This window comes from Apteryx rowi, unplaced genomic scaffold (assembly GCF_003343035.1).
Source record: "Apteryx rowi isolate R43461 unplaced genomic scaffold, aptRow1 scaffold_753, whole genome shotgun sequence".
In the NCBI taxonomy this organism is placed as follows: Eukaryota; Metazoa; Chordata; class Aves; order Apterygiformes; family Apterygidae; genus Apteryx; species Apteryx rowi.
The window spans coordinates 193,109-212,693 of record NW_020451042.1 but is presented as its reverse complement, the minus strand read 5'-3'; the positions used below and the strand labels follow the sequence as shown (position 1 = coordinate 212,693).

At 64.6% G+C, this 19,585-nt stretch overlaps 2 protein-coding genes across 2 annotated transcripts in view; one reads left to right on the top strand and one right to left on the bottom strand.

The window, feature by feature from the left end:
• BOP1 (block of proliferation 1) overlaps window positions 1-19,585 on the top strand; it is a 66,301-nt gene that overhangs the window by 35,373 nt on the left and 11,343 nt on the right. The window lies entirely within an intron of this gene.
• SCX (scleraxis bHLH transcription factor) lies at window positions 10,304-18,195 on the bottom strand. Its single transcript, XM_026088151.1, has 2 exons — window positions 17,549-18,195; window positions 10,304-10,593 (listed from the first exon to the last, which is right to left on the bottom strand). The coding sequence occupies exons 1-2, from the start codon at window positions 18,065-18,067 to the stop codon at window positions 10,555-10,557; spliced, it is 558 nt and encodes a 185-aa protein (XP_025943936.1). The 5' UTR covers window positions 18,068-18,195; the 3' UTR covers window positions 10,304-10,554.

The window sequence follows — 19,585 nt, the reverse complement described above, 5'->3', positions numbered from 1 at the left end:
AGTCAAGGGAGACAACATCCACTGCTCTCCCCTCAACCAGCCAGCCACTCATTCCATCAGAGAAGGCTATCAGGTTGGTTAAGCATGAGTTCCCCTTGGGGAAGCCATGCTGACTACTCCTGATCACCACCTTTTCCTCCACATGCTTGGAGATGGCCTCCAGGATGACCTGCTCCATCACCTCTCCAGGGATGCAGGTGAGGCTGACTGGCTTCTACTTTCCCAGGTCCTCCTTCTTGCCCTTTTTGAAGACTGGAGTGACACTGGCTTTCTTCCAGTCTTCAGGCACCTCTCCTCTTCTCCATSACCTTTCAAAGGTGAGGCAGAGTGGCTTAGCAATAACGTCCACCAGCTCCCTCAGCACTCCTGGGTGCATCCCATCAGGGCCCATGGATTTGTGGGAGTCAAGTTTGCCTAAATGATCTCTAACCTGATCCTCCTCAACCAAGGGAAAGTCTTCCTTTCTCCAGACTTTCTCTCTTGCCTCCAGGATCGGGGGTTCCTGAGGGCTGGCCTCAGCAGGAAAGACTGAAGCAAAGGCGGCATTCAGCAACTCTGCCTTCTCTGCATCCTTCCTCACCAGGGCACCCGCCCCATCCAGCAGCGCGCCCACATTTTCCCTAGTCTTCCTTTTGCTACTCATGTATTTGAAGAAGCCCTTCTTGTTGCCCTTGACATCTCTCGCCACATTTAACTCCAAACGGCCCTTGGCCTTCCTCGGCGCATCCCTGCATACTCTGACAACGTTCCTATAGTCCTCCCAAGTGGCCCCTCCCCCTTTCCACATTCTGTATACTTCCTTCTTCTGGTTGAGTTTTGCCAGGAGCTCCTTGCTCATCCATGCAGGTCTCCTGCCYCCTTYGCTTGACTTCCTACTCATAGGGATGCACCGCTCTTGAGCTTGGAGGAAGTGATGCTTGAATATGAACCAACTCTCTTGGACCCCCCCTCCTTCTAGGGCCCAAACCCATGCGATTCCTCCAAGGAGCTCCCTGAAGAGGACAAAGTTTGCTCTCCTGAAGTCAACAGTTGCAATCCTACTCAGTGCCCTGCCTCCTCCCCGCACCATCCGAAACTCCACCATCTCATGGGCACTGCAGCCAAGGCTGCCCCCAACCTTCACATCTCCAACCAGTCCTCCTTTGTCTGTTAGTACGAGGTCCAGCAGCACACCTCTCCTCGTTGGCTCCTCCACCACCTGTGTCAAGAAGCGATCACCAATGCTCTGCAGGAACCTCCGGGACTGTTTGTGCCTAGCTGTGTTGTCTCTCCAGCAGATATCAGGCTGGTTGAAGTCCCCCCTGAGAACCAGGAGGGACCTGCCTTGCAGAAGGGTCCCACTGCCTCTAGTTACGGGGCAGCAGAAGTTTCCTCACTCAAGTGCGCGTTGGGCCTGAACCAAGCAGCCTGCGGCCGGCGGGGGCCAGACCCCACTCGCTCTCCCCACCTCCCTCCTGCCTTCAGCAACCTCCCCGCGCGCTGCCGGCTGTGAGCGCGGGGAGCAGCCGTAGCAAGCAGCAGGAAGTTTTCATCCGTGCAGGGCCCCAGCTCACTCGCACGAAGCCGGGGAGCTCCCTTAAGCCGTAAACCAGGAAAGCTGCAGGAACCAGGAAAGCAGTTGCCATTTAAGATGGGGTCGTTTGGCAGCGGGCCTGGCCACCCAGGAAAGCACCCCGTCCGGGTGCCTGCGTCCGGGCCTTTCTCCCGAGCGGAGGCAGCTGCCCGCCGTGCTGCGCCGCTTCCCGGTGGCAGCTGCTGCGGGAGCACCGGGGGGATGCGGGAACGGCAGCGCCGCGGCCCCCGTTGGCCTGGCTGGGCACAGCCCCCTCCCCCAGCCATCTGCGGGTTCCTGCAGGATTAGGAGGAGGAAATCTGGAATTGGGTTACTCTCAATATTGAACCTGCCATTATAATGTTTTTTATTTTGTTCTGTTCCGATCGGATTGGATGCAGCCTCCTTTTTAGCCCTTAATGGCTTGGCTTTGAGAATTTCCTTCAAAATTACACCGCTGGCTTCCTGTTTTCAGAGCTCCCTGGAGCCCCGCAGCCGTGTGGAATAGCCGGGGAAATTGGTCCCTGGAGCTGAGCTGGAGCGCTCGAGCAGGGCCCTGCGTGTGGGAGTGCGTGGGTGTGCTTGGGCTTTCCTCTCTTCCTTCTTTTGACATTTTACTCGCCCCCCGCCGGGGCTGGGGGCCGAGCACTCGGAAACAGAGATCCTGGTTAGCGCATGCCGGCGCAAGGGGAAAATCCCGCCGACTGGCAAGGCTGCCGCAGAGCTTTCCTCTGCCGCCCGGGCTGCGGAGGGAGGGACGGAGAGGACGCAGGCACACGGTGGCCCCTGCTCACCTCCGGCTCTGCTCGCCTCCGGCTCTGCTCCGAGCCTTCGCCGGCGGAGCCGGGTGACCCGGCACAGGCAAGGGAGTGAGGTTGCGCCGTGCAGCCCCGTAAGGGACCGAGATCTTGGGCGTCTTCGGTCCGTCCAGCGGTGGGAGGAGAGACCAGGGAGCAGGAGTCCTTCTGCTCTCGCTCCGACTCCTCTCTCGCTCAGCCCCAAACAGTTCGGTCTGGTGCGTGGCGTTGGTGACGTCCTTCTTGTCACCCTGAAACCCGCCTGCGTGTAAATCCCCGTGCGCCGACTGGCTACGGTCGCTCCGTGGGCGGCTGGACCCGTCATTTCAAATGCATCGTCCCTAGTCCCGTCCGGGACGGGGTTTCCCCTCTGTGACATGCCGTCTTTCCTCACCTGCGGTACCCAAGTGTGCAGGGAGCGGGAACACCTGCTCAGAGCSGCCTCGGGCCCTGCAGCCGGCGTGCGCTGGAGCCGCCCCTAGCTGGGGCACGCCACGTGGGTGATGCTGTGCATCGCCTGCTCRCTGGGCTCGGCTTGCTGCCGGCGCGATTCAGTGCCTCCGTGTCCCAAGGCTTCCAGCAGCCTCGCGGTGGCCCTGGATGGCTGCCTGCTTCCCCTGGGGGTCAGCGTGGCTGCGCCCGCAGCGCACGCGCAAAAGGAGTTAGCCAGGAGCTGCTCTGGYGAGCGCTAAGCTCCAGGCATTCGCTCCACCTCCGCACCTCGCACCGGCCCCGTTCCCTGCTCCGGTAGCCGTGCTGCGCGCCGTAGTTCAGTGCCAGACCTGGAAACAGGCTTCTGCCAGGGCTGCTGCTTGCCAGGGCCCGCTGCAGTCAGGCGTGGACCTAGCTGCTCCGAGAGTTTGCCACTTAACTCGGGAGTACTTAGCTTAGTCACCATAACCAGACATTTTGGAAAGTATTTTTCCAGGCTACGGATCTGCATGGCTGTCCCTAAGGATCTGTCTGTCAGCAGATAAATGACCAGCAAGCAGTTAATTGGGGATCTGATAAAGGAGCTGGAGCAGAAAAGGCAAGTTTTGCTGCCCCAAAATGTCATGCTCCTTGCTCCCGAGGAGCATTCCCAGCTGCAGGAGCAGCACTCCCCACTCCTGAACAGCGTTCCCAGCTGCAGGAGCAGYGCTCCCAGCTCCCCAGCAGCACTCCCCACTCCTGAGCAGCGTTCCCAGCTGCAGGAGCAGCATTCCCAGCTGCAGACCAGTGTAGGCGCAGGGCTGCCCGTCTCCGTGCTCTTAGATCCCTGGCCCTGCTTTTTCCAGTGGGCTCCAAGCGTGCTTTGGCTGCCGTCAAGTGCGGCAAGCCCAGAGCACGCAGCCGCTTCCCATCCCCGCAGATGAAACCGTCAGGGAAGGAATCCTCCTCTGGCGACGGGATCTGGAGCCCTGCTCGGGAGCGGCTGTTCCCTGCCRGGCAGCTCTGACCCCGCTTCCCGCTGCGTCCTAGCCCATGCATTCGCCTCCGGCTGCCGCCTGACAGCTCTCGAGGGATCACTCTTGTCCGCGAGGTTTGGTCACTCTGCCTTGRCTGCTGGAGCTGTGCTGCCGATGCAGCTTTCAGCCTGTCTGGGGTGAAACTCTGCCAGCCGGGTCCCTCGGTGCCTGCTGCTGGACCGGGTGAGAGGGGCTCTGTCCACCCGGAAAACCTTGCCGTGCGGCGGGTCTCTAGATGGACGCCCCGTCGGGGCAGCTCTGGGCACRGGCAGCCCGGAGGCTGCAGGTGTAATTTTCCCCCCTGGTTCTCTGGAGCCATTTTTTCTCTTGCTGGTAAATGAGGAGATGAAAGCGGTGGACTTTAACCCAGGCAGCTTGGGGGCTTGTAGGAGACRGCAGGGTTTCTCCCCGGAGGGCAAGTTTCTACGGCATCAGCAGTATGGGAGCATTTGGAAGGAATTCCTTACAATCAAGGGAARCTTCATCTCTTTTTCCTTTCCCCTTTCTCACTCGTGGGACAGAATCAAAGAGGGTCAAGCGCGGGAGCAGGTTGCCCGTAGAGGCTGAGGAGTCCCATCCCCGGGGGGCTGGAGGTGTGTGCGCTGGAGCAGCTGGAGCAGCTGCCCTGCATCACTTGCCGCTGTGCTGTTTGACGGGTCACCGYGAGGAGAGGGCTACAAGAGCTCCAGAAAAAGCAGATGGACACCAGCTAGACRGTCTCCTCTCCTAGTCCCTCGTGTTGTTCCTTCTTGTCCCCCGGGCCTGGCAGAGCYGCAAGGGACTGGAGAATATTTTCCTCTCGTCTTGCTTTTCCTTTCGCACGCTGGCAGCCGGCTGCGTAACCTGTTTCAGCTCGCCGCAGGGCTGGTTCGTTCTTCTCTTCTGCTTGTGGCCTTTTGCAAAACGGCAGGGAGAGGAAATGCTGCTGGGCCAGTGCCTGGCACTGCAGTGACGGGAAGCGAAGGACCTCGGGTGTGCGAGCGAATGTCTCCGAGGCCTCAGCGTTAGAGCCAGGGCAGAGGCAGCAGCGACGCTGGGTGTGCGGGGAGAGGCCTTTCCGCTGGAGACAGCGAACTGTTGGCRCCGCTGCACCAGGGAAGGGTCCCGGCTTGCCCTGCAAAGGGTGTCCAGCGTGTGCTCCCAAAAACCTGAGCTGAGGGCAGAGCGGGTGCAGAAGCCGACGCCGGGGTGCGCAGGGAAGGGCTGATTTGCTGGGGTGAGGGTCCGAAAGAGGGAAGGGGTGTCACGGTACCGCGCTGCGTAGGAACACACAGCGCTGCCGAAGCAGGCTCCAAGGCAAAGGCCTAGCTCATGGCAGGTTGTGCCTTCAGGGCGGGTGTGGATGGGGTTACCCAGAAGGGATGCGGGAGACACCCGGGGCTGCACCGGTGACCCCGGGGTCTCTCCCAGCCCTGCGAGAGGAGGCCGTATACATCCCGGGGTGCTCCACTGCTCACGGGGCAGGTGGGCTGGTGCAGGAAGGGGACAGGGACATGCTGGACATCCCAAGCCATCATGAGTGCGTGCTGCAGGGAGCTGGGAGTGGGGCGAGGAGGAGGGGTGTCCAAGGAGCGATGGTGCGGGGATTGAGGCAAGGAGAAGGGGTGTCCAAGGAGCGACAGTGCGGGGATTGAGGCGAGGAGAAGGGGTGTCCAAGGAGCGATGGTGTGGGGATTGAGGCGAGGAGAAGCGGTGTCCAAGGAGCGATGCTGCAGGGATTCACACAAGGAGAAGGGGTGCCCAGGAGCGATGCTGCAGGGATTCAGGCAAGGAGAAGGGGTGCCCAGGAGCGATGCTGCGGGGAGCGGGGAGGTCACACGAGGAACAGGGTGCCCGAGCTCTCCTGCCCTGGCCCGTGGTCAGCCTTGCAGCTAGCGGAGGGTTGCAGCAAGCCCTGGGCCAGGCCTCTTTCCCCAGCTGCCAGAAGGGTGTTCAAAGAGCGTTTGCCTTTCTTCTCGGAGACCTTCCTAAGGCTTTGCTAGCTAACCCATAATTGTCACCTGCCTTGTTTTAACGGCTTGCCAGCTGCAGCCGTAGCCGAAGGGCGACGGCGCGGGGCCGTGGGGGAGGGCGCGCGGAAGCGAGCGGGAGCGGAGGCAGCCGCGGCCCGAGCGCGGGCCTCCCGTCGCAGGCGCGCCGGCGTGCTGAGCCCACGTGGAGCTCGGCAGCCGGGGGCCCCGTGCCCCCCGCTGGGGGCCCTGCGCGGAGCGGTGCGCCCGGCCTCCGTCACCTCGCTTGCGGTTTGGGTCTGGCGTTTCCCGTGCGACCGGTGCAAGGCGGCGGAGTTCGGCGCCAGGCCGGGGACCAGGGGTGACGCTAAAGCTCGGGGGCGAGGGGCAGCGGGAGGCAGGGGAAGGGCAGACAGTGGCTGCTCGGCGCAGCCGCTGGCAGGAGATGGCTCCCCGGGCGGTCATTCGGCTAACGAGTATGAAAGTGCCATAAAGCCGCTCTGCTGGCAGCCGGCCCGGTGTCTCTGCTGTTGGTTCGGAGATTATTGCTGAGACATCGCRGTCGCTCTGGGGAGCGCTGGGGTCAGTGAGCGTACGGCTGGGACAGACAGAAACCTCCTGCAGCAGAACTGGCGGCAGCTCCGTCTCGGGTTGCTGCCGGCGCTCGGTGTCCCTAATTCACACCAGACCCACGACGAGGGCTAGCTGCTGCGCGCGGGCTAGCGTGCGGCGGGTGCTGCAGCACGCACCGCGGGGAACAGGATTAAAGCTCTCCGTGCGGGGAGGCTGCCGGTCCCCTCCCATCCTCCGGGACGCTGTGGTCGGCCTCCCTCCTCCGGCGGGCTCTGGGGAGAAGCGAGGGGTGCAGGCAGGACTGGGAGAGGTGCGAAGCCCTCAGCAGGTTGCACCCTCCGTCCGAGCCGTGGCCAGGGAAAGCTCGCTTTGCAAGGGCTCTCCGGCCTGCGAAGGAGGCTCGTGGCGTGCTGCGTGGCGTGGAGCCACTCAACCACGAAGCGACTTCATGCTGTTAGTGTGCTAAGCAGTCCCGGCGCAGAAAGCATGGTGCTAGAGGTCTTCATGTGACAGGATCGGGCCATGGGTAGTGTAGCAGAAGACAGCCGTGGCCTGAAATCTGTTTGTGCTGGATTAAACACATCTCAGCGTGCTTCATCTGCCCTTAGTCTCTGCACCGGCGCTTGTTTTGATAAGCGTTTCTGTCTAACGGTGAGGGAGGTGGCAGGGATGAGCTGGTGCCTCCAAGCCCAGCACCGTGCTGCTCAACCTCGGGACAGCGTGGTTGCAGGAGACTGAGAGCCTCTTCCTGTTTTGAAGCTGGAATGCGCTCCCAGATCATGCTTATTTGGGTCTCCTTGAAAGTTGTGGCTCTCGGTGCATTGAGAGGTTTGRGGGAGGGAGGGTCAGTGCCCTCTTTGAGTCGGGGATCTTCAAGTTTTAAAAAGGCTGCTTGCAAAATTGCCCATTTTGTTTCTTCATCTTCTAGGCGCCCAGCTAAGATACGAGCTATGGTTCTTGTCCCTGCCTCGGAGCTCGGCTCAGGTGACCAGAGTGGGTGGTATCTAACGGTGCTGTCTTGCAGCTCCAGCTCTCTGGACTGTCTCCGGAGCTGGGCCTTGGTCCAGCRTGCTCTGCTGAGATGCCGTAGCCGGGCAGCAGGGAACCCGTGGTAGGAARCCGTGCGAGGAAGCCCTTTGCAGTGCCACTTCAGCAGCCCCGGCGGCTGTTCTGACTAGGAATCCCCCAAAATAAATAAACTGATAAATGCTTTAAAGAAATCCTGCTCCAAGCAGTCAGGTGATCCCCGGCAGAGGCACACAGCAATTTTATGAAACAGCCAGTGCCCAGAGCTACTGTTTGGTTGGTCATTCTGGGGTTAAAAGGTGGGGAGAAACCCCGAGGTGCCTGGAACGGCTCCTGCCAGGCCTGGCTCAGGTTTACCCTGTTGGTTCAGCTTGCAGCCGCCTTGTCCCGGTCTCTCCACCACGTCGGTGTGTGTTTCCGTCTGTAGCTCGCTCCGGTTTCCAGGCAGTGGTGCAGCAGCTGGGGCGGAGGGGGGCTGAGCCGCGCCGCGCTGAACCTTGCAAGGTGGAAAAGGGCAAAGCCCAGAAGCTGGAGGCAAAGGCCGGGCTGGCCGAGGAGGCAAGAGGTGACTTGCCCCAGGGCCGGCGCCGGCGGCTGCGGGGAGGCGGCGCTCGCCTGCGGYGCTGCAGCCCGTCTCGCTGCCCGCCCGGGCCGCCGGCGCCGCCTGCACGCGGGTAGACGTGTGAATCCTGGAACTACCTGTGACTTCACGAAGCAAATATGCGGTGGAAAATTGCTCTGCACCGGGGCAGGCCCTATCGCACAGCTGAGAGCAATTGCCGCGCAGCCGCGCGCGGATGTCCGCTYGTCCTCCCGGCGCCAACGGGGGGAGCGGAAACAGTCGCTAGAGCTGGGAACGCTTTTCTGCGAAGCCGGGGAGATTTTACCCGCTGCGGGGCGGCGTGTCCCGGGAACGGGCCGGGGAAGCAAGCGGCTGCGCTGGGAGCCGGACCTGCCTGCGGGCCTCCCTCCGCTGTGCACCCTGCACGGAGCGGCGGCATCCGAGCTCCGCTCCTGCCCGGAGCCCGGTGCCAGCCAGCGGCGCCGACAGTAAATGCCGTTGCCGCAGGGGGAGAGCTCCGTCTCCTGCCTCGGTACCTGCGCGAGCCCTTCCCTTCCTGGCCGCCTCCGAGGCTTTTTCCCTGCGGAGCCCAGAGGCACCGGAGGAGGATGCGCACCCGGAAGGGGCCGTGCGGGATGGCGCTGTGCACGGCGCGCCTCCGCTGGGGCGGCGCTCCGCGACCCTTCCCRGCGCTGCCGGCCGCACTGGCACACACAAAAACAGGCTTTTCGGTGCCGTGCGGTGTTTTTATTTGCTCGCGGCCCCGTCTCCTGTCCCTACGCGACCGCGGCCGTCTCGGGGTGGGTGGGGACCAGTTGGCAGCATCCCCTGGAATCGGTGAAGCATCGCTTAAGTGCTGAGTGTTACGACCTCATCGGCAGGACCCAGAAGGACTCTAGGGAATCAAAGTTTTCCTCCCCGACGCCTCTGAATTTCATCTTAAAAACATCCCTCGCTGCTTGTGTATGCCTGCGAGTCCTGCCTGCGAGGCGGGGACGCTTTCCAAACCTCTTCCTCCAGCTTTGAAACCGCTAATATTAAAATTAAAAATATAAAAATTTCCATCCGTGTGAAGCGGAACACTTCCAGCCGTTATGCGGAGCCGGGCTCCCTGGACATGCGGCGCTGGACGTGTCGCACCAGTGGCCCCGCTGGGAACAGCTTTCCGTTTGCCGTGGCGCTCCGAGCCCGCTGTCCGCGTGCCCTGCGCCGCGTCCCCGGCTGCCAGCCCCCGCTCTCCCCTCCGGCCCCTGCGCCGCGTCCTCCGCGCGGACCCACTGCCTGCGTGCCGTTCCCAGCGGAGCAGCTCCGGGCAGTCACCTCCCTTCCCGGGCCCCGGCAGCCCCGGTCCCTCTTGCASAGGGGGCTCCCGGCGTGGGCTCGTGGGACCGCGCGGGGCCCCCTGCGTGACGCCGTTCCCGCCGGCTGGGAAGCCAACGCATTCCTGGTGCCCGGCAGGGCTGCTGCTCCGGCAGGACTCGGCACCTTGGCCTGCTGGCRTGCCGAAAGGCACGGCCCCTCGCCTGCTGCTCGGAGGAGGCCGGCGCTCCACCTTCCCTCCGTCCTTTCCGTAGCCTTGGCTCTGCCCTGTGGGCGACAYGAGAACCGGCACGTCGGAGCCCTGTGGCCGGAGAGCCGCCAGCGCCAGCCCTGCCCGGGCGACGGCCGTTTGGCGCCGATGCTGCCGCGGCGCACGCGCACGGTTTGTTTCCCCGCTCAGCTGCAGCGCCTGSTTGTCACCGAGTCCCTGCGTTTTGCCTGGCGCTCCAGCTGCGTTCCCGCGTGCCGCGGGGGGACCGGGCGGCTCGTGCCGGCCAGGGCTCCGCGCTCGGTGCCTGGGAGCAGCCCTGGCGCCGGGGCCCGCACGCGTGGTGACCGGAGGGTGGTTAGAGCCGGAGGTTGTGAGCAGACAGGGGGGGGGGGGGGGGTGGAAGGAAGGGAGCGTCTGCCGGGAGTCAGAACCATATTCATTTTTAATTATACAAATTGCTCAGGCTTTATATTATCATATCAATGACATGAAACACCAGCATGTATTGATTAAACTCCACAAGTGCAGCACCCCAGCACTCAGAGTTCGGGGGGCGGAGTGGCTCAAAGCTGCGGGGGGAACGGGGGGGCGCAGGGCGTTTCGGTAAGCAGTTTTACCGGCGCTGCTCGAGCCGGACCYGGGACAGGCAATGTCCAAGCTCTCTCTCTCTCACTCTCCCCCGAGAGCCGCCGTGCGCGCGGCATCCGCAGGGCCGGGCGCGGGGACGTCCCTCCCGGGAGCCCTGGAGCAGCTCCCCTGCCCCCCTTGGCTCGCCGAGCGGGGGCTGCGCCGCTGCCTTCACCGCCGCGGAGCGTCCCGGCGCCGCTGGCGGCCCTCCGAGCTGCCGCGCGCGGTCCCGCGGGCTCCTGCCGCGCCGGGATCCCTGGTCRCCTCCCGTCCGCGGGCACCGCTCCGAGCCGAGAGGACGGCCGGCCTCTCCCGAGGCGAGGCAGCGTGCGCAGTCAGGTAGGTAAGTTCCTCCGGGGCGAAGCCGTGCGGCTCTGCCCAGCAGCAGGGTGAAGGCAGGAATGTCCGTGGCTGTGGTTTGGTGTGTGTGGCTTTTCCGTCCTTCCTCCTTCTGCTCCTCCTCGTTGTCCTTCCTGAACTTGTAATCATCTAGCTCCGAATCGCCGTCTTCCTGTCTCGGTCTTTACTCTGCAGAGAAGAGGGAGAAGGCCAAGTTAAAACAACACACCTGGAGCCGGGAATTTTGCCAGCGCCCCGGCTCCAGCCTGGGAGCTTCTCGCTCCTCCCCGCGCCGGTGCGGCCTGCGACAGCTCCACTCTGACAGCTCTCAGGCGACGCGGGGCAGCGTTTCCCCAGGCAGCGTCCCCCCCGGGGATCCGGAGGTGGATCCGGAGGTGCCGGCYGAGGCCTCGCAGCCCTGCTCCTGCAGCTGCCGCCTCCCTCCCCGCGGCGCCTGTCCTGGCGCTGCCAGGGGGCTTCCCCGGCGCCTCCTCTCTGCTGCCCCTTCCTCACGCGCTCCTTGGGACGCCGGCATTCCCAGCCCGCTCCCTTCGGAGTCGCTCGGAGGCAGAGGTAGCGGCAGCGGTCGCCTTGCGGGCAACCAAACTTGCGCAGGTGGCAGCGCCCAGCTCGGGATTTTGCATCTCTGCATCCCAGCCACTCCTGGGATCCCCTCTCCCTGCATCCCAGCCGCTCCTGGGATCGGGGCCGTGGTGAGCTGCTCGCCAGCGTGTCGGGGCCGGCAGCGTAGGTGGCTCCCCGCCGTCTCCCGCTGCCGGTGCTGGTGCCGGTGCGGAGCGCGGCCGCGGCGCAGCCTCCCCCACCGCCGCACGTGCGGCCCCTGCTCTGACTCTTCCTTTGTTACCGGGGGCGGGGAGGGGAGGGGAAGGGGAGTTCAGCTCCGAAACGGTAAAATTAAATTTCCCAGATGTTCAGGCCCCAGGAGTTCTTGTGCTGTCTGGAGAGGAAATGGGGATTCGGAAAATCCCGCCTCATATTTTTTCCCCTATCACCTTGCCTTTCCGCTGCCATTAAGTGCAGCAGGAACAGTAAATTACAGGGCCGCGGAGCCGTCCCATCTTGCAGATACGCCGGGGGGAGAGGGGGGACGGCGCTGGTGCGGGGCACTGAGCTCCCGGTCCGAGCGGGGCTTTGCGGCACGCACAGCCTGCCCTTGCTCCAGCTCCGGCCCCGTGGCCCGGCGCCCTCCGCACGGCTCGCACCCCGTCCGCAGGGATCGTTCTCCCCCGGGAAGCAGCTGGCGCTGCTCCATGCAGGGCGCGAGGCTCCAGCGGGGGTCCCGCGGGCCGGAGGGTCTCCTTGGGAGCACGTCGCGGCCCTGCTTGGGAGGAGAGGTGTCCGGGGACGCTTGCGTGTTAATTCATTAACGGAGCGGGCGGCGATAGGGCTTTTAGCACGAAACCTGCCCTCTGCTTCAAACTCCGGTCGCTGCTGCCTAGTGCCTGTCCCGTCCCATCCGTCCGTCCGTCCATCCATCCCGCGCGCTTGCCGGCAGTGCCCTGCGCAGTGGCAAGAGGAGGACGGAGGGTGTCGGTGGGGGAAGCGGCTGCAAGGAGGACGCCGAGGACACCGCGAGCTCCGGTGTCCAGTCCCCTGGGGCGGCCTCACCCCGCGGACCCGCCGGGGAGGGAGCAGTGGCGGCGACGACGGGGCGCGAGGCTCCGTCTGCGGCGGGCTGCGCGGAGCCCCCGGCGCGTCGCTCTGCCCAGCCCTTGCTGTCTGCCGCCTCCGCTAAACTCGTGGCCCCGTGGTGCGGCCGGGCCGTGGGAGAGGGGGGCTGCGAGCGGTGCTGCTAGACCGGCGATGAAACCCCCCGTCTCCCGGCGAGCAGAGGGTCCTGCCAGCGCCTCTGGTGCGGACCCATCACCTGCTCCTGGTTCCCTCCTCCTCCTCCTCCTCCTCCTCACATCTGCTGATGTTGACCCAGATTTCTGGCTGGGAATCTCTCGCTTCGAGGCAAATCACAGGCCCGCTCGACCCAGGCTGCCTTCCAGAGCGTTCGCCGCTATTTCGCCTCTCGCGAGACGGAGCGTCGTGAGCTGGCAGCACTCGGCGCGTCTGAGCCGGGCGCCCGCAGCTGCGGCGGGCGCATTTAAAGACCCCCATGGGTGAGGTGCCGTCCTCCTTGCCCGCCGGCCCCCCACCCGGTGCTCCGGCCCTGGGCGGGAGCCTGCCAATGGAGCCGAGCCTGAAGGCGTCCCAGCGGCGAGGATCGGGTTCCCGCCCCGCGGGTGAAGTTACAGCTGAGCCCCCCGGGGAGGCGGAGGTGCCGGTGGCCTTTGCTCCTGCCCTGCCGCCCAGCCTGAAACGTGAGAGCAGCAGGGTTTCTGCGCCAGGGCTTCGCTCTCCGTCTCCTTTGCTCCCCGAGGGCCTTGCGACACCTTTCAGCTCCCGGGTGGTCTCTGGGCCCTCTCCCCAGCCCGCTTTCCGAAGAAATGCCTGCTCCCAGCACGCCAGAGCGCAGAACGGCTCATGCCGGACGCTCATCCCTCGTTATTTTAACGGGAGCAAAGCCTTGGCGTTGCCTGCTCGGGGGTGGCCCACCCAGCTCATCGCCCGTGTCTCTTGGCCCCACGCTCTCCTTCCCCTTGGTCCTTGCCCCTGTGGCTCCGCGCGCTCCGGGCGGCGGGGACGTGCGTTCTCCAAGGGCCGTTGGCACACCGAGGAGACCGTGAGGGTCCTTGTCTCCCGAGCACTTTCAGCAAGAGGCTTGGTTTGGATTTGGGCTTTTTGGTATTTAGATAAGTCCAGACCAGCGCCCAGTGCAGGCTGCCCGACAGCTCTCCCTGAGCCATGGCAGCCGTTCCAACTGAGAAGGTCACTGGAGAAGAAACGTCCCCTTTTCTCCCCACCGGCACTGTTTGTCCTGGAGGGGACGGCAAAGGCCACAACCGCAAGGGGAAACGCTTGGAGAAACACGGAGCTCTCGAGGCTGGGTGGTCGCTAAACGCTCCCTTCCCTTCTCGGGAGGGTGACGTGCCCGGGACAGTCCCTGAGCCCTTTCCGGACCTCAGTCAATCCAGAGGGAATCTTGCCTGGGGGACAAAAGGGAGCCCGCAGCTGCCTCTCCCGGGGCTCTGCTTGCGGGAATCGGACGCGTCCGCTTCCCAGCAGTGCCAGCGGACCGCCGTCCGTCGCTGCCACCCTGCCTCCGCGTTGTCCCGCAGTTAGGAGCGCCTGGTTCTCCCTCGCTGCGGGGAACTGGCACGCGGACGACCAGCCGCCGGCCTGGACGGAGCCCTTTAGCAGAGCTCAGCCTTTCTCGGCTGGCGGGGGACACCTAAGCGTGAGTCTCTCTAAAGAGGGATCTTTCCCGTGAGATGGTGTCGGTTTGAGCCCGACGCGGGAAAGTCTCCTGGATGAGGAAGCCGGACGCCCGGGCTCGAGGCTAGACTGAGTCACGCGGCTTAAATCTGGGCAAGCCCCTTTGCCCTTCGGGGCACGGCTCTGCCGGCGAAAGCGGGAAGGTGCCAAGGTGAACGGGGAATATTTGCAGGAAGTTTGCTGCCCCGGTTGCCCCAAGGCTCTGTCCCGCGGGGCGCCCACGGTTGCGGGCAGCCCCCGACCGCGCTGCCCGGGCTCCTGTCCTGCCACCCCGCTCGCTGGGAACGCCTCTGCCCGGCGGCTCACGCCTCTGCTCCTCTGCTCGCCGCCTCCCTCGGCATGCATGCACGCATCGGTGCGTGCCCACCACGCGTGCAGAAGCGTGGCAGGTCCTTCGCGGCCGGAGCCGYGACAGCCGCTTCCCCGGGGAGTCGCGGCTCGGCGCAGCCCCTGCGCCTCGGCACGGACACGGAACGGGGCCGGTACGGCATGCGCGGGGCCTTGCGGGAGGGAGGACGTTTCAGTGAGTCGGCCGCAACACGCATGCACGCGAAGGTGTCCCCCGCTGCCGGCGCTGCGCGGCGTATCGAGCTCAAAACGGACGGGGGAACCAGCGGCAGGGGGAAGGAGCTCAGCCGCCCCCGGTACGGACGGGGCTCAGCTGGAGCGCCTTGGCTATCCCTTGGGAGGTTACCGTAACGAACCCCTTCTCTGGCAAAGGCTGGAAAGCCGGAGCTTGAGAGTTGCCTACCATGAGGTCGTATTGGCTGAAACCACGTTATTATACGTGAGCGTGAAAGACGCAGAGGGTGGATGAGCCACTTTTTGACTTAGGCACCCAACAGCGCAAGAAAAGCTACGTTCCGCTGCAAACTGCTCTCCTTTAAGCTCAGCCTGGGGCAAAGCTGCGTTTGGGTGTTAATTTGGGAGAAGAGGAGAAGCTGTTCTGTGTCCTTTTCCTTGCGGGACAGGTATACGGGGGCAATCAGCTTTAGAGGAGCCACACGCTGGACGTTGCTGAGCACCCCGAGCACCCGAAGGCTGCAAGCGCTAGGGCGAAGGGCCGGGAGCTGGCCCGCACAAGGGCGGTCGCTCGGCTTCGGGCGCTCGTAGAAAGCCAGCGGTCTCGCCCAGAGGCCGTTTCTCCGGTCCGTGATGGCGTTGTCTGTCTCGCTCTCGGGAGCCAAGACGGGGTCCCTTCCACTTAACGTCAAACGAGCTGCAAGCTCCCAGCTGCACCGTGTCTGCAACTGCAGAGGAGCTTGCTTTCATTTCCTTGCCATTTGTCAAAAAAACCCCTGCCTGATAAAAGATGGTTTATTTTATTCTTTTAACATACAGTAAAAGCTATTGCGTTGTTATCTGCCTGTAAAACCTCAAGCAGAGACCAAACGCTTGCACTGTTTACTGGGAACACATTTGTTCAATCCCTTCTTCCCCGTACGCACCTAACCTAGGTTATTTTGCAGTCAAACCAAAGTATCGTGACTCCTTTGATAGCCGCTGTGTATCTAATCTTGGGGAGATTAATCCAGAAGCGCTGAAGGAAGGGAGGTGGCCCGTCTTGGCTCAGGATTCCTGCACTACTTATCCTTTCCATGCGCCTTGGCGCGGACGTGCTTATCCTGGGGTTTGCTCCCGTGCAGGAGCCAATGCTAGTGAGACATGGTTTATGGGAACTGATGCGCAAGTGGCATTGCCAGCAAAAGAGACAGAGAAGGCTTGATCTTTGGAGAAGATGGAAGGAGATTATACGAGAAGTTTCTGGTTAGGCTGGTAACTGGAAGACGGGGACGTTTTCCAGCTCAGCTCCGTAAGGTCTTCCCCACTTGCAGCTTCCCTTTTTAAACTGGGATAACCCTGGCCTGGCATGCAGGGAAAGGTGGGGACTACGGTTTGTCGGAGCACGAGGACACTTTGCAGTCTGGGGCTTCAGGACACTAGAGAGGAACAGAACAGGTCGGTGGGTGAGCTCGGACCACCGTGGCTTGCAGCCTTCGCCCGCTGGTGAGCGTTTGGCACTGATACGCGCGAAGGCTGCACACGGGGAAGCACTCGGTCTCTGAGGCCCGAGTGGAAAGAGCCCTACGTGCTCGTCTTCGATGAGCTACGATTTATCAGCGTAAATCCTACCAGAGGCTAAGACTCTTCGCGTTGCCGTTCCCAGAGCTGTCTCCTAATGGAGTGAATTGGAGAGGACGTGCAAGGGGGATTAGCAGGGTTTGGGGTTTTCCTGTTTGAAATACTCAAGCTGTCAGGGTTTGCTCGTGACCGGTTTTGCCGCCGCTGCTTCGTGCTTAATGAGCCTTGAATCCTTAACAAAGACTTTTCCCTCTTCAGGATGTTACTCACTGGGGTTAAACGGGTTCAGAGAGCGGCGTGTGCCTGCCTGGCTCCGACTGCCATCCCTCCGCCGGCCCCGGCTCTCGTGCTCTCCTCACTCCCGCCCCGCCAGCGACCATCGGGAGACCAAGAGGGTTTTAACACCCAGCCATGGAGGGCACGCTCTTCCCGGGGGAGCCGAGCAGGGCTCGAGCTGCTGGGTCTCGACAGCCACCTCCTCCCTGGCACCCTCTTCCCCGTTTGGTTTTGTGCGGGTGATGAGAGCTGTCCCCACATGTCGGGAAAGCCCTGGCAAAGGCTGCAGCCCTCTTCCGCACCACCACCACCGCTCCCTGCCCAAGGCTCTTGGGGGAGGTTCTGCACTGCTGGGACTACCAGGTATGTGCTGGTGAAGGTGGCTGCTCGTGCCGGGCACTAGTGCAACCAGCCTCTGGAGCCTCAGCAGAGCTGCCGCGGAAGGTGGATTCTCCCAGTTCAGCGCTGGGTTCGCTTAAAACCCTGCCCACCCCCCTCTCCCTCCTTCCCACTGCCCCCGTGGTGGCGATGCCCACCCCAATGGAGCTGCGGGCAACGCTGGGGCCGGCGCTGGGCTCGCCGGCCCCCCCGGCATTGCTGGTGCCCGGCAGGCACGGAGAAACCCCTCTGCCGGGAGGCCGGTCCCAGCGGGAGGCAGAGCCGCCCGCCAGCGGACTGGGAGCAGAGTGCTTCCCCAACGGCGCGGGGTCGGAAGCCGGCGCCGGAGGAGCCCCAAGGGAAGCGGGCTAGCCGGAGMATCGCTGCTCAAACTCGCTGCCCACTGGAGACCCACGGGCGTCCCTTGGTGCGCCGGGATGGCGGTCCCGTTCCCCGAGGGCTCGCCGAGGAGCTGGGAGCGCCGCTCTCCCCACGTTCCCCTGGGGCAGCACCGTCCTGCTTGCCGTGACCCCGGCTCGGGCTCTCTCCCCGCGCCCGCCGCCGCTGCCCGAGGCGCCGGGCCCTGCAGCGGGCTGAGCGGAGCCGGCAGCGCTCACCCCGGCCACCTCCGGCGAGACCCTGCCCGGCTCCGAGCCACCGGAGTCGCGGCTGGCCCTAGACCTGAGTCGCTTCTGCCCGGACTCGGATAGAGGGGAGATCAGACCCTCGACTGCCTCCCTTCCTTTCCCGTTCTTGCAAAACCCATCTCCAGCCCCCAAAAGGCTGCCCTTTCCCCCATCCCATCGCCTCGCTCCCAGCAGACRAGCGGCGGGTCGGGAGGCAGCTGCCGGGGCCGGCAGAGCTGGAGGTGCTGGTGGGAGGCAGCCGCGCCGTCCGTGCCTGGCTCTCCGGGGTCTGCCGTGTGCCCTGGCTGCCGTCGGCACCGTGCCCCGCAGGGCTGCCGCGATCCCTGCCGGCCGTGCCGGCTCCCCCCGTCCCGTCCCGCCCCGCTCCGCTCTGGCACGCCGAGAGCCCCGCGGGAAGAGCGCACGCAGCCACTCACCAGCTTCCTCTGGTTGCTGAGGCAGAAAGTGCAGATCTGTTTGGGCTGGGAGTTCTCGGAGTCGCGCGCGGGGGGGCTGCCGCTGCCGTGGTGGAAGAAGGCTGGCGTGGTGTGGCAGGGCTGCCCGTCCCCGCACGCCTCCCCCACCAGCAGCACGTTGCCCAGGTGGGAGATGTAGCTGGAGGCCAGTCTCAAGGTCTCGATCTTGGAGAGCTTCCTGTCGGCGGGCTCGGTGGGGATGAGCGTTCGGAGGGCGGTGAAGGCGGTGTTGACGCTGTTGGTGCGGTCGCGCTCCCGCGCGTTGGCCGTGTGACGCTGCCGCGGCTCCCTGTTGATCCGGTTGGGTTTCTTGCCGCTCCTCCGCTTGCTGCTCTTGATGCTGTAGCCGTCGGCGTCCAGGTGGTAGGGCTTCTCGTCGGAGCCGGAGCTCTCGCTGCCGTTCTCCTCGTCCTCCGACAGCATGCTGATCTCGGGGTACAGGTACCGGCTGGGCGCCGAGCGCAGCATGGCGAAGGACATGTTGGCCGGGAGCGGCGAGGGGGCGGCGGGGAAGCGCTGCGGGACCGCCGGGCTCTTCGGAGCTCCTCCTGCTCCGGGCAGCCTCAGCTCCGCTCGCTCATGCTGCTTGCTGGAGTCGGACGTGGGGCGCCCCGGCAAGCTGCCGCTGCCTCCTCGCCACGAGGCTCCGGCACCGGCTCCGGCTCCGGCTCCGGCCGCGTGCTCCCACAGGGGGTCCCCGCGCTGTGCTCCCCGCAGGCTGGCGCCGGCTGGTGCCGCGCGGAAGGGGTTAAGGGCTCCTCACGGCAGCAGCCGGCGGTTCCTCTCCCGACACATGTGCATCTTAAGTCGCTGAGCGTGGCAGGAGCCGGGGATTTATAGCACCAGCAGTGGTCAGCCAGGCCCCTCCTCCGCGCAGGCAGCTCGGCTCCGGCTCCGGCAAAGCGGGAGCCGCTCAGACTCACGCCTACCTGAGCTCACCCCCATCCCGGCGGGGGCTTAACCCTTGAGGGCTCGGCCGGCGGCTCCTGGAGGGGACGAGCCACGGGTTTCGCCCGCCGGCCGAGGCCTGGCCGCGGCCGTGCCTGCGCCGGGCGCACGTGGGCTGCTGCCGCCTCCTCTGCCGCCGCCGTCGCCGCCGGCGTTGTTGGCATTGGCGTGGGCATGGGCAGCCCGCCGGCGGGGCCGTCCGGGCTCCTGGAGGTCTCCAGCTCGGCCGCGAGGGCAGGAGCCGGGGAAGGGGGCCGCGTCACCCCCCCCCGGGACGGCAGCGCTACGGCCGAGCCGCAGAGTCCGTCCAGAGCGAGTCCTGGCAAAGCGAGCCCCCGAGAGCGCTCCGTCCCCTCCGCCGCCGCCGCGGCGTGACCGAATCCATCCTCCCGCCGCCACTGCTAATGGGGCAGAGAGGGAGGAATTAACCCTTGCCGAGCCGCTCGCCGGCACCGCCTCCAGCCTGCCGCGCGCTGCCGGCTTTGGCTCCCTCCCAAGATAGCAAAAACGGCATTAACGTCTCTATCATCGGCTGGATAGATGCGCGCGGGCGCGGAGCCCGCTCCCGTCCCCGGGAACTCGGCGGCCCTGCCGAGCCCGGCGGAACGGACGCCTGTTTGAAGGACGGACTTTGCAAACCAGCCCTCTGCACCCAGCACGCTGCGGGATCAGGCGAGGTCCGTACAGGCTGGAGACAGGCTGCCGCTGCTGCAGGGCCATCCCGACTGTCCGTGCCCGGACCCTGCGACCGGAGGAAACACCGACTTTTCTGCGCTGTAAGGATGTTGTAGGTGAACTTAGGGATTTGTGGCGGAGAGCCCTGCAACCTGGCCTGGGTCGCGCCCGGCTTGGTGCCCTCTCGAAGGCGTCAGCCTCTCCCACCAGGCTCTGCCGCCACCGCCTGACCTTCTCCCAGGGCAGCGTCGGTGCCGCTCCGCTCCCCGGACCTCCCCTCCCTGGCCGGGCCCTCATTCCTGGACGGCAGGCTCGGGGTGGCCTTTCCCGCACGGGGCCAACGTGTGCCTCTCTGCAGGCTTCGACCCCGGGAAA